General features: G+C 43.3%; 1 protein-coding gene across 1 annotated transcript; it reads left to right on the top strand.

Moving 5' to 3' along the window:
- Positions 1-3,754: 3,754 nt before the first annotated feature.
- hacl1 (2-hydroxyacyl-CoA lyase 1) lies at positions 3,755-12,656 on the top strand. The gene is made up of 17 exons (XM_035389852.1): positions 3,755-3,908; positions 4,823-4,927; positions 5,047-5,087; positions 5,955-6,035; positions 6,144-6,216; positions 6,356-6,433; positions 6,975-7,069; positions 7,453-7,565; positions 7,776-7,911; positions 8,139-8,244; positions 8,393-8,476; positions 8,694-8,795; positions 8,997-9,151; positions 10,272-10,430; positions 10,544-10,651; positions 10,791-10,977; positions 12,186-12,656. Exons 1-17 carry the CDS (start codon positions 3,858-3,860, stop codon positions 12,216-12,218), a joined length of 1,707 nt encoding a protein of 568 aa, XP_035245743.1. The 5' UTR covers positions 3,755-3,857; the 3' UTR covers positions 12,219-12,656.
- Positions 12,657-14,209: the final 1,553 nt, after the last annotated feature.

Here is a 14,209-nt window from a genome sequence, read left to right as displayed (position 1 = left end):
TGAGGTGCTGCTGAAAAATGTGTCCATATGCGGAACCCGTGGTGTTGCAACGTCTTCCATATGCAGCACCTGTGGTGTTGCCCCTGGGAGTGATGGGGGGTGGTACCTCTCTCATAGGCCAACAACGAAAAGAAAACAAACACGAAGGACAGGGAAGAGTAGGAGAGCATTGGCCTCCTGCTCTCTGCTAGCAAGAGCAGTAAATGCCATGGTGGAGGCAGCTGGAGCAGGAGGGAAGAAAATGAGACCCACACAGAGTACAAGGTGGTGGAGAAGAGTGTTACTATAGTCTTTGTCTCTACACACAAAAGACAGCAGAGTTTGGCCACAGTGGAAAAAGAGTAGTCAACATCAGTGATCGCACGATCACCTGATGCCACAGACAACTCTTTGTCTTCATGTCTTGCAGAAGTGAGATCTGAGGAAAATGGAGTGAAGGCAACAAACAAAACCACAGCGCAAACAATAGCACTGGTGAAAAATAGCTGCAGTTTACAGTACAGCACAGGTTACTCACCTATAATATAATCAGCAGTCAATAAAATTAATAGTCTTTGAGGTGAGCAGAACACACTCTCTTTGAATATCTTGGATCTGTGCAAGCTTCAGACAGAAGATGGTACCATGGCATCTGAGAATTCTGAGATCTGCTTTTGCAACCTCTTATATGGCACTGGACCATGTTGTGCAGGATGTAATGCACATTTAACAATTATCTGGCAAGTCCCAGAGGGCAGAGCAGAAGGCTGAAGGGTAGGCTGCAGCCCTCCCCAGGGAAGAGGCCTTTGGATTGCATGGACCTCTGGAACGGAAGTCACATGCCTTGCCAGACAAGAGACAGATCGCAATGGAATAAGTTCCAGCAGATCTCTTGCATGTGTGGGAGTGTGTGTGTGTGTGTGTGCGTGTGTATTTGTGTATGGCCCACAGGATGTTATAATGTGAGTAAGGCTGCCGAACACAAAAGAACCTCATAGAACTGGTGGAGTTCAGCATAAAATGACCTTTCTTTCCATTGTAAGTGGTTTTGTTTTAATGGGTGCCTGTGCTGAACTAAACCTTTCCTGCTCAACTGAATGATTGTACATTGAAGGAAAAATATATACATAGTTTAATAATGCTTTTCCTGTCTTACCTTTTTACCTTTTAAAATTGCGAGAAATAAAATATGACCTCTTTTATCTTTGTATTTTGTTTGAATTAACTTTTATTCACCATGCAGGTCACTTAAGAACAAATTCTTTTTTTACAATGACAGCCTGTGACGACATACAGGAGAGGGAAGTACAATATTTGAGTAGTTTTTTATACTTTAACATAAGATTGTGAACAGGGAGTAAGGAACATAATATAATTATACCAAAAACAAGAAAGCTAATTAACATGCATTATTAGATCCTGCAGATGTCATAAACAATTGTTAGACAAACCGAAATACACAAATGCCCTAAGTAGCTGAGTTTACTCTGTAGGATCACAGATAAATAGGAACAATGCAGTGTAATTGCCTGAACAAAATTAAGGGAAAACATGCTGAAGATCAAAAGATAGGGCCTCCGTGAATGCCTCTAGTCCTTTAATTCCACCCAGAGATTTTGACAGCACATTCCCAGATTAAGCTAACCAAAATAATGCAGTAGAACCTGTCATTGTGAGACGGTGAAACTACACCCATTAGCGTTGTTTTCCTGAGAACTATTTTCTCAAAGATGTTTGTCACAGTTGTAAATATTAAACCACCTTTCAGTGTAAAAGGCATAGAAGTGTTTCTCTTGCACGCTAAACAAAGGAATGAGAAACTTAGTCAGACAACAAATATGTGCGCTTATCTATAATTGGAATACATTAATTTTAAAACTCACTCACATGTTATACATGCTGGCATTTAATAAACCTTTAGAATAAAAACCCAAGGCAAATGACTGTAGTAAGGTTGTCCAAAATAACCCACATGATAGCAGACTGATTGAAATGGGCACTGTTTTTAGTGCAGTGGTAATGCTGTGTTCTTGTTCTTCGTTTAGAGTGCATTTTCTCAATGGAAGCTGCACTCCATAATATTTGGGAAAAGGCATATTTTTTGATTGATTTGGCTTGGTACTCCACAATTTTAGATATGTAATTAAACAGTCCATATGTGGTGAAATTGCCACATTCTCAGCTTTTAGTAATGGGTATTTGTATACATTTTGGTTTCACCATATAGAAAGTACAGCACTTTTTATGCATAGTGCCCCAATTCCAGGGCACCATATAGATCAGAAACACTCTTCATGAGACATGGAAGATGTACCTGATAGATCCTGCAGAGTTCTGGAAAATGGTGCGGACAGATGGGGCCAAGATTCATTTGTGATCAGAGTGTCAGAGTGATGGCAAGCCAAGTGTGGAGGCAAAAAGGAACTGCCCAAGATCCAGAACACCCCCCTCATCTGTGAAACATGGTGGTGAGGGTGTTATGATTTGGGTATGAATGGGCTCTGCATGTTCTTGCTCACGTATTTTCATTGATGATGTAACTACTGGTAGCAGCACCAGAATTAATTCAGAATTTGGCCGATGCATCTTATCTGCTCAAGTAAATGGCTCTGGACTCATTGGACGACACTTCAACCTACAACAAAACGATCCCAAACATACTGATAAAACAACAATACCCAATTACATGTATCACCTATGGTAGATGACCTTCAACCAGTTGACTCCTTTCTAAATTGTATTTCTGAAATCAATATTTGGATGGGGCAAAATTTTGTCCAACTGAAAAAGGACAAAACAGAGATTTTAGTTATTGGTGACATCAGACCTTTCATCTGATGGCGCTCTCTGTAAATGTTAGGCCCAATTCCAGAATCTTCGGCGGAATTACAGAATGTGACCTACATTTTTTGCAACGGATGGAATGTAACCAAAATGCATATTATCATCTTTAAAATATTGCTAAAGTCAAACACCTTCTTCTTCCATAAGACACTGAAAAGCTTATGCATACTTTCATCAGCATGTAGTAGACTACACTACTGCAATGCAATGCGCTCTGACCTTCTTAGATAGATAAAAGGACAGCTCCAGCATGTTCAAAATGCAGAAGCCAGAGTTCTAAATGGAAACAAAGAAAGAGAGGACACCCCCCCCAAAAAATATCCGAAAACCCTCAAGTATATCAAATGGGAGTCATCTGCCCCCTGCTGGCAGATGCCATTGTTAGATTATTATTATGAGTTTGTCTTTTTCTGCTTTTGACACCTAACCAATCTGGCACTTCAGTGAATAAGTTATTATTTTTCCCCCCGTTGCTTATTTTGAACCTTTTTAGTTTTAAACAGATTATATAATAATTGGGAATACGCTTCATGTGCATAACACATAATAAGACATATTTCGTTTTTTTCAATATTTGAAATATATCGTATTTATAAGTTTGTTTATCGGGAGCATGACTGTTGAATTAAGCCTACTAATACTGCTTGTCAGCCTTTATAATGTCAAGATCATGTGATTATCTCCTGAATCATGGCTGCACTGATTCATTATTCATCGTCTCTTATTGCAAAATCTAAAGGAGGTTTATTTCAATGCTCATTTCTAAATTCATGCGCTGATTTACGGATTTTATTCTCATGGACGCTGATTTCATCCCTTGCTGCCTTTTCTGCGGGATAGCAGATCCACAATTTCAGAAATAGTGCATCTGCGCAATTTGATGTCTAGCCTGCTGTATTCTATTTCTGATTGGTTGAAATTCAATCATGTCTATGCCTGATTGGTTGCATGATTTCTCCCGTGTTTCCTGTTTTTACCAGTGAGCTCAAATGGACCTTTGAACTCGGTTGAGGTTTTAGAAAGTTGCGGGGGAAATGGAAGAAGTAACTGGGGCACAAATTATTGCCGAAGCTCTCAGGGTTCAAGTAAGACCAAACGTCCTTCCAGACCCGCGGCATAACGTAGTGTTTTTCTCTTATTTTTGCGAGCTACCTGTGTAGCGTGGTGTATTTCTTTTATTTAGCAGAGCCAATTGAGACATGACATAGATTGCTTCTCATTTCTGATTTTAAAAAATAAGTCACTTATTCCTTGACTTCCTTGCAGATATAGCTAGTATCGTTGGCAAGCAGCGGAGATAATGAAACGGGGTAGCGAAGTATAATTGTTGTGTGAAGGTTAACTAAGTTTCCGGTACTGTGTACATAGCATATGCTATGTTTACAATCAGAGAGTGATGTATTGGCAGTTTTTAAATAGCTATATTTCGGTATAAAATGTTAGTTAGATTGCTTGCTTTCCAGTCACGGAAAACGAGCAGATGAAAGCGCAACTTTCTAACTTGAGAACAATCAGTCCTTGGTGAATGTATTTCAAAGGCCACGCATGTGCATATTGTAGATACGAGGGGGGAAAACAGCATGCATAATAATAATAATGCATGCGTAATAATAATAATAATTGTTATTATTATTATGATCATAAACTCATGGAATGTCATCTCAAATGGCCTTTACTGGTGCCGGTATTATGCAGAATGTTTTCAATATCTGTCCTCTGTTTTGTGCATACATCCATGAATGAACAAAACAAGCTTTGTATTCCTTTTACCATCTTCAGTGCAAGGTAGGTTCACACATGAAACACATGGACAGGACGTGCCTCAATAGAGGAATGAAACTGAAGTCTACTGTGACTTACAAAAATAACATTAAAAAATTTTCACAATCAGACAGGCAGGCAGATGGACAATGGCATGTGTGTGACACATTTTTATGGAAGCACTGATTTATGAACAGTGGTTTGAGTATGATTATCATTTTATTTTGATTTTCTTCAGAATGTGGAGTACATGTTTGGAATTGTTGGTGTTCCAGTCATAGAGGTTGCGATGGCTGCTCAAGCTGCAGGCATAAAATATGTGGGCATGCGGAATGAGCAGGCGGTAAGGCCGTGTGTTTACTTTATGCATTCTGTACATTCAGCATTTGTTTTCATTGGCTGATAATGGATTGCCAATATTAATATTGTCCAAATGTGTACTTTTGATTTGTCATCCAACAGGCCTGCTATGCCGCACAAGCTATTGGGTACCTCACAGGACGGTATGGAATCAGTGTGTGTGCACTTAGTGTGACAGGTTCCTCCTCAAATGAATCCCCACTGGGTTGTGTGTGTGTGTGCGTGTGTGACGGTGTGTGTGTGCGCGTGTGTGTACATGTGTACGTGTCTGCCCACATGTATTTATGTGTGTGCTGTTCAGTATCCATAGAAAACTGACATAGAAAAAAGCTGGATGAGGAGGTGTCATGAAATTACAGTGAGAAGATTTGCAGGTGATACACCAAGCAGTGCATATTGTTTAAGAAATGTCTTATCTAGCGGCTGCTGGGTGGCTCATCCTGGTAAGGCACTGTTCAAGTGTGTGGATGGGCCCCATGGTCTGCTTTTCAATCTGGGCCATGCCAGTGCAGACTGCCTGGCAGCACCACAGGGCTACGCTCAATCAGCACTAGTTTCTCCCAGGGAAGGGAGGGTTTCACTCTGCTGGGATGATGGCATCTGAGCATGCTCTGGCAACCCCAGCTGGTCAATCAGGCATCCACAGACTGCCTGTTGAGCTACACATAAAGTGTTTTTTTTTTAAATCTCTTGTCTGTGTGAGCCCTGCTTGTAGAATATGGTGTGATAACAAGTGGTGGCTGACATCAGATGCTTCACATCCTTGTCTGCGTTCTCCCAAATCAATAGTGCCGGTTGCAGCAGTGAGTCCTTATGATGAATACAGTTAGTACTTTGAAGTTGATCACAGCGGGATACCTGATGGTGAATAATAATCAGTCTTAGCTTCTCTGTTGTCATTGTGTCCTTCTGTTAGATGTGCAAATTTTCCTGCGGGCTGATTTGAATTAGTGTCACATGTGCAGCCCATATTGCAGTGCCTCCTGATAGTGTCTCTTTTCTTCCTTCAGTCCAGCAGTGTGTCTGGTGGTGTCTGGGCCTGGGCTTATCCATGCGTTTGGGGGGATGGCCAATGCCAACGTGAACTGCTGGTACAGTCCTGAGTGGAGATGTTCCCCTCCACATGTGGCGTGTTCTGTCAGGTTTTCCAGGCCCGTCTGGCTTCTCACTGAGTGTCAGTTGTTGGTTGCTCTCTGCAGGCCGGTGCTGGTTATCGGAGGCTCTTCGGATCAAAACCAGGAAACCATGGGGGCCTTTCAGGAGTTCCCTCAGGTGCAGCCCCTACAGTTATGCTGTATTTTAAAATGAGTGCATTGTTAAAATGGATACTTTGTTTCGTACACTGCTAAACATGCTATTCATTTTTAATGGGGAAATACAATAGGAGCTTCTCTTTTTCCAAATCTGAAAGGTGGAAGCCTGCCGATTGTACAGCAAGTTTTCTGCCAGACCCAGCAGCCTGGAGGCCATACCTTCTGTGATTGAAAAGGTGTGCAGTCTGCATTGATACGTCATTGATTTATTACAGGGTCACAATGAAGGCAAGTTATCTTTCATTACAAAAAAGCCAGCAGTACACATATCACAGAGAGGTCGCTCTGGCCTTCTCCCCAGGCTCAACCCCCCAAGGAGCTGTCTGCTCTTCATACCACTTTATTTACCTGCACTTGGAAAAGTGTGCCAACTGTCATCCATCTAGCAAAAGAAACATATAATTCATATTCATCAATGATTACCTCAGCATGCCACATAATCAAATTTTCCTCACGCAATGACAAAATTTAAAACAATTTTTCAGGTACAACTTATGAATGTATGTAGAAGAAATGAAAAGGGATGATAGTTTTGATCATTTAAATAATAACATCAGGTACATTAAACAAATCAGTCATGCCATGGTATTAAAAAACACATATATGAACTTTTCACTTAAAGCCTGATGTTGCGAGTAGAGCATCGCTTGTGACATGTGTATTGACTCTGTGATGTGATGATGAATTGAATTGTTTTTGGTGATGTTCCCTTTCCAGGCGTTTCGAAGCAGCACATATGGCCGCCCTGGCGCCTGCTACATCGACATTTCAGGGGACATGGTAAACGCTAGAGTGGACCGAGACAGAGTGAGGTCAGTCTGACACAGCCATTGTGTACACAGGTGTACGTAAGATGCTAATTCCTGTGGGGCTAATTGGGTCTGATCACTGGAGTTCACTAATGCACACTGTGTTGCTGTGACTGGTACTGATGAACTGTACTGCTTTCCATCATAATATAAACAAATATATAACTGTTTTGGATGTGCGCAGCTACTAAATTAACAAATGAAAATGTTTATGCCTTCATAGTGTTATATAAGTGGGAGTTGAGAATTATATTTGATTTTATTAATGGCTGTAGAGGATTTAAGGCCTTTGTTTTGGTGACATCTTGTTTCTGTTCTGAAATGTACCCTGTTAATCCCTCAGTGTGTTTGGCTGATTTATTTTCCTGCTTATCTATGTGCTGCAGATTTGTGTCCTGCTGCCCACCTCCTCCTGTGAGTCTGGCTGAGCCCTCCGCCGTTGGGGATGCAGCCTCTGTGCTGAAGGAGGCCAAGCGGCCGCTTCTCATCATCGGCAAAGGCAACTCTGAATACTGTTACTCTTATTCTCACGTGCCATTGACCAGATCAGTGTCACACATGCACGTACAGTGTATACAATCATATATGAATGTCCAGCCTTATAAAAGCAGACTGAGGGTGTGGGTGTGGGTTTTAGGAGGAGAACAGCAGTGTGGACTGAGTGAAGGGGATTGAGAGTTGTTTGTGTGTTTGTGTGTGTGTCCTGTAGGTGCAGCCTATGGACAGGCAGAGAGAGAGATCAAAGAGCTAGTGGAATTGTGTGGGCTGCCCTTCCTGCCCACTCCCATGGGTAAAGGGGTGCTTCCTGATGATCACCCTAACTGTGTGGCTGCAGCTCGATCCAGGTGTGTGCCTCATCACCGTCTCCCTGAGTGCATGGTCCTTTCTTTCCTTATAGACCTCTGAAGCTCCTACCTTCTCTCTTTCTTCCTCTTTGTCTATCTGTCCATAGTGACACTGTAGCGTTTCTCCCTTTCCACATAGTGTCTCTTACTGTCCTTACAATGGGTTTTGTCCTCATTCCTTGCTGATCTCCCCCCCCCTCTCTCTGTCTCTCTGTCTCTTTGTCTAGGGCCCTGCTTCAGGCAGATGTCATCGTGCTCCTTGGTGCAAGACTCAACTGGATCCTGCACTTCGGTCTTCCCCCGCGATTTCACCCCCAGGTCAAGATCATCCAGGTAGGTCAAGCCTCATCGTGAAATGCCTGTTTTTTGAGTGGAAAGTGATGCTGTGACTGGTGTGTTAGAAACATGTAGACTGTTAGTTTCACAGACAGGTGTGTGTGTGTGAGGTCATTTGTAGTATAAGTTTGTGCTGTGTGCCCAGGTTGACCTTTGTGCTGAGGAGATGGGGAACAACGTCAGACCCATAGCTGCACTGCTGGGAGATATCCGTGCTGTTGTCAGTCAGGTATAGTAAAGCATCACCGCAGGCATGTCTCCCATATCCTCTTCCCTCATTCCGTCTCCTGGTACACTTCCTGTTTCGCGTAGATTTATGGTGCCTGCCAGCTGAGCTGTATTTTCAGCTTGCATAGTGTTCATTTCATTTGAAATACTGATACCATTCCAAAGTGTTTGTATTTGTGGTGGTAGCACTTCCTGTAGGAAAATGTCCTTATTTTCAGCTGCTGGGATGTTTTCGAAAAGAGGTATGGAAATATCCCTCTGATACGGACTGGTGGAAGACACTCAGGGAGAAGATGGCTGCCAACGCAGAGATATCCAAGGTGTGTGTGTGTGTGTGTGTGTGTGTGTGTGTGTGTGTGTGAGAGTGTGGGCGCGTCACATGACACTGCTCTCATCATGTCAGCTGTCTATTAAATTTTGACCTGAGTGTGTGTGTATTTATCGCCTGTCAGGTTGTGTGTTCATGCCCATTTTCCACTGGGAGTATCTCTGGACTGGCGGGGTCGTATTTCTCTCCACAGGGGTTGGCTCTGCGGCAGGCGCTCCCCATGAACTACTACACGGTGTTTCACCACGTGGCCCAGCTCCTGCCCCGAGACTGTGTCATAGTCAGCGAGGGGGCCAACACCATGGACATCGGCCGGACCCTGCTCCACAACTACCTCCCACGGCACAGGCAAGCCCCACACGCCGGACGTCCTCTGTGCTGTAAAACTAAATACTGTCACTCCCATCTTTGAAGATGAATGTGTCCCCAGTGGGGTGTGAGGAGGATGAGGAAGAGGAGGAGGAGGAGGAGCAGGAGCAGGAGCAGAATGCACTGCTCTTCCTCTTTGGTTTCTGTCTGCTGTGTCTGTTCCCTCCCACAGCCAGGGAGGTGTATGAGACCTGGGAGCACAGCAGGTTCGCACACAGGCCTGCTCAGCAGAGGCTAGCAGACATTAGCTCGGGTGTTGCCCATAGCCTTCATTAGGCCTGCTAGAAAGGCACAGCCAGCGCGGGCTTTGGGGGAGCCCTTTTTGTGACACTCCCCCTTTTGTGCGCCGGCTGTCTGTCACCCTCCAGCTCTAATCCTCTCGGCCTCTGTCAGAGGATATTCTTTTTTTGGCTCAGCAGTGGGAATGTTTTTGGCTCAGACTTGGGAATGTTTTTGTTTGTTTGACTTTCGTTTCACTCAAAATAAATTGGTTTGTCTGTCCTGTGCGTTTAGTAGGGTGTTTGTTACTCACTCACTCACCAGACACTGTGCTTCCATGAAGTGCTTTTGTTATTCATGCTTCATTAATATTCATGTGGCTGGAATATGACATGTACATTCTTGTAAGAGAAGGAGTAAGCAATGCAGAACACTGTTCTGTGTTTGTCTGCTCATAAATATTCATAGCGAGCTGCCATCTCCTGTACTCTGTAATTGCAAATGATAACTACTCAGCTGAACCAATAAGGAATACACTGTGGATTGTGCCTTTTTGCTGGTCTGCTGCACTTTACCCCTCTACCGCTGATTCTCCATTAATCACACATTATATTCATTTATTTGCTTTTTAATTTTTAATTTTAGGAATGTACTATAGTCATAGCCATACCATTAGAGACTGTATTTTTATCCACACTGCAGATGGTGGAGTGATGCAGTGCAGTGTTGCCATGTGATGCAGTGCAGGGTTGCCATGTGATGCAGTGCAGGGTTGCCGTGTGATGCAGTGCAGTGTTGCCGTGTGATGTAATGCAGGGTTGCCGTGTGGTGCAGTGCAGGGTTGCCATGTGATGCAGTGCAGTGTTGCCATGTGATGCAGGCTGGATGCCGGCACGTTTGGAACCATGGGCGTGGGTCTTGGCTTTGCCATCGCGGCGGCGGTGTTGGAGAGGGACCGGCGCAGCGGGCATCGGGTGGTCTGTGTGGAGGGGGACAGTGCCTTCGGCTTCTCCGGCATGGAGGTGGAGACTATGTGCAGGTGACTCCGCCCACTTCCCCTCTTCTCCGCCTCCTTTTCCCCACATCGCCCCTCCCACCATCCACCGTCCTGCCCTGCTGCTTGATTGATGTGCTGTGTTTTAACGCTCACAGATACAAACTGCCCGTGATCATCATCGTGGTCAACAACAATGGCATATACAGTGGTGTGGACCCAGACACATGGAGAGAGTTGGAGAAGATGGGAGACCTGACCACTGTGTGAGCACTGAGATTAAAGCTCTCCTCTGCATTCTCTGTGGAGTATGGGGCTTTGTGTACATGCTGAGCTCTCGCTCTCACTCCACACAGTCTGTACCGTAGTGGTGCTTTCCACCTTTGACTCGTATTTCTGTCTCAGAGCGCCGCCCGTTACACTGCTGCCTGATGCCCGCTATGATGAGGTCATGGCTGCCTTCGGGGGGCGGGGCTTCTTGGTGCGGACGCAGGAGGAGCTGAGGAGTGCCCTGGAGCTCAGTCTGCAAGACTGGGAGAGACCCAGCCTCCTTAATGTCCTCATTGACCCCGCCTCCGACAGGAAGCAGCAGGTACGGCCCAGACCCACCCTTCCAGTTTAGAATGAATTCCTGTGATGGAAAAGCTGCAGAGGCTTTGACTGGTTAAAATTTATGCCTCGACCAATGGCAGGATGGAAGGCAGGCCTGCTGGGGATGAGTTTCAGATTGTTTTTTTTTTTTAATGCTTCTAGAGCTGGAGCTCACAATCATTTCAGAGACTAAGTGACCTTGAGTTTTTTCCCTCCATCAGCAGAGACGCAGGGCGGTGCGTCAGCATAGAAATGACCGCACTTCCTGTGGTACACGATTGACCACAGCTTTACCAAAGGAGTCACTGAAGTGGGGCAAGATGGCACTTACAATGCTCAGGTTACATCTCATATTTTTATAGTGCCATGGGGTTTGTACTTTTAGACCAGAAACCACAATTCATTCACTGCTTCTGTGGTCTGGTTCCCTCTGGTCATCATAGCCAGATTCTGATCTTCACCTTCTACTTTTCCTATACCTCTTTCTATATCTAGATCCCTCAGCGTACTGCTGTATATCTTATTACCACATTAATGTGAAGGTAATCCAGACCACAGAGTATTGATTATGTATCCGGCATAAAGCTTTAGTATGGGCCAGGGCAGGGCTGAGCACTGCTCTCACATGGCATGCGTGTTTTAAGGAATGGCCCACGTCCACTTGTGTGCACTCTGAGCTGTGACTGACAGACGGCACGTCGGTAATCCTCAACTCCAGGTGCACCATGGGGAGCCGGCGTTTTCCGCACAAAGACCTTTCACCTCACACACACCTGCCTTGGTTATTTCGGTCTCTGTCATGGAGACGGAGGCCCGTTTTGTTTATGTCCAATGTTTCCGTGCAACCCCCAAGCAGACATGCTGGAGGATCAGGTGTCATAGTAACCCTGGGACACTCAAGCTGAACCCCATCCCCAGCGTAAAGGCCTGGGTTTTGCCTGTCACTGAAAGAGCAGATAGAGAAACCCATCTCTGATTGGGCCTTTTTTTTGTCTTCTCCCTCTCATTTCGTACCGAGGGCATTTAAGGTTTCACATTGGTTTCTTCAGAAATGAAGGTTCTTCCATGGCTATAATGACACATTTCATGCGCGTCGCTAGCATCTGTGGTTGAGGGAAGAAAGGCCACTAGATTGCCAGAGTAGTTCTATGCTCTGTATGTTCTCAGTTCCGTATGTGAAAGTGCCTTATGTGACACTTTGTGTTTCAGGAATTTTCCTGGCTGACCCGCTCCAATTTATAAATGCAGGAGAAGAGGGTGTCGGCTGGAGGATCCAGAAGCAGAGGAATCCACAGTCTGCAGCCTATGCAGGATAGAGCAGAATCAAAGGGTGCTCTGCATCAGTGTTTCTCAGTCCCAGCTGTACAAAATAAGTAATTGTACCTTACTGAACCCGTGTTCAGCAGTTGTCTACGATCATGAAAATGTACGTCGCTTTGGATAAAAGCGTCTGCCAAATGAATGTAATGTAATGTGTGAACTGCTGTTCAGAAATGGCTTTAACCAATATTTAGCTTAAAACAGTTACAATGTACCGCCAGGCACCCAAGGGTGAGAAACACTATTGTCTATAATACTTGCCATTCTGTTTTCAGAAGGTTACAATCACTATATTTTGATGTTTTGAAAGTACACTAGCTGAAGTATATTTCTATGAACTATATTGTGTCCCACCACTTGTACTGTAGTATTGCAGTCAACTTCTTAATGTCATTTTCATGGTGTTGCAGATATTTTGGAGACATTTTACAATTTTACAATTACCAGCAAACTTTCTGTTAGATAATCCGGTCAAATTAGTCGTGTTTTCTGAGAAAATAGTTTGCATACCATCCTGCAGGGGGCACTTTTTGTCATGTAATACCACAGCAAAGAACCTGAGGAAGTCAGGAATTAGAAATGCTGATGTGTGCTCTTAATGGGATGACCACTCCCTCAATCAATGGAAAAACTCAATTCCACAGTATTTAGTAACAGTATTTATTCCCTTTTGAACACATTAATAACACTGTCACTGGAGTCTTTTTCTATCAAAGTAATCAATCATTTGAGGTAAAATATTGATTTACTGCAAAATTTAGAAAGCCTGATCATCTAGCCGTACTGCCTGATATGTATTTATTTGCTAGGTAGCTCTACGCCGTAAAATACTGGCTATACATTGACACGGTACTTGCATACTCCTTTCTCTAATATTATGATTCTCTTGAATACTATAATATAATACTATAGATTCTCTAGCATATCTTGAAGCATATCTCTCCTGCCCCCGGGATTTTGACTGCATAATTATTTCTTCTTGCCACTTATGGACTTATGAATGGTAGGCATGATGCACAAATACTGGTTCTAAAGGTAGTCCCTGTCATTTATACCATAGAAACAATGTTTTTGCCTTATTTTTCAATAAAAGGATGCACAACATTTCACTGTGAACATCAGTACTGTTCAAATAGTAAATCAGTACGAAACATATTGTTTGAAATCAACAGGCACTATGGAAATTGCCTGTGCATATTAGCTAATGCATTTGTCCCCATTTTGTGTATCTCTGGGGCATGTGAGTTAAATGTATGTCTCCCTGTAGATAAAGTTGATGATTCATATTTTGTTTTTTGAATTCAGTCAAGACATACTCTAACTTGTAAACACAAAAAAACTCTTTAAAACTCATATCAGAGTTTTCACATCAGAGAATAAAATAAAACTTGAAGTTCAGTGCACCTCTCTTAGCATATGCACAGCACATCTGTAAGTGAAGTCGACACTGCAACTACACTGTAACAAAGCATTCCACGTGTTTGCAAATGGGTTATTATAAAATTCACTTTTTTAGTATCAGTTTGAATATTCTCATGTGTAAAGTGCCTTTTGCAATGGGACCACTGAAATATCTTACCCTGCTTCCCCAGTCAAACACCCTATCTACTTATCAGTATGGAATGTCTTTCTTTGCATATCTTTCTCAGAGATGCAGGGAAATGTGTATTTTAGATCTGTACTTCCTAGCTTTTTTCAGGACAAAGTACTGTTTACTGGTTGTTGTTCCAATAGAGCTCTTAATTAGTTTAGCTTTAGTGTGCTGTTAATTAAATATTGATCTTGGTTTGACGGTGCTTGATAGATATTTACTGTAAGTCCTGTGAAAGAAGTGGTTTTTGTGATTAATGTATTTGTGAAATACAGATAAAGTATAATGGGTATTTTGCCTCTTAAACAAATGACTAATACAG

Source organism: Anguilla anguilla, chromosome 1, assembly GCF_013347855.1.
Source record: "Anguilla anguilla isolate fAngAng1 chromosome 1, fAngAng1.pri, whole genome shotgun sequence".
In the NCBI taxonomy this organism is placed as follows: domain Eukaryota; kingdom Metazoa; phylum Chordata; class Actinopteri; order Anguilliformes; family Anguillidae; genus Anguilla; species Anguilla anguilla.
Note: the sequence above shows the minus strand (reverse complement) of the source record. Positions and strands in the feature narration are given on the sequence as shown.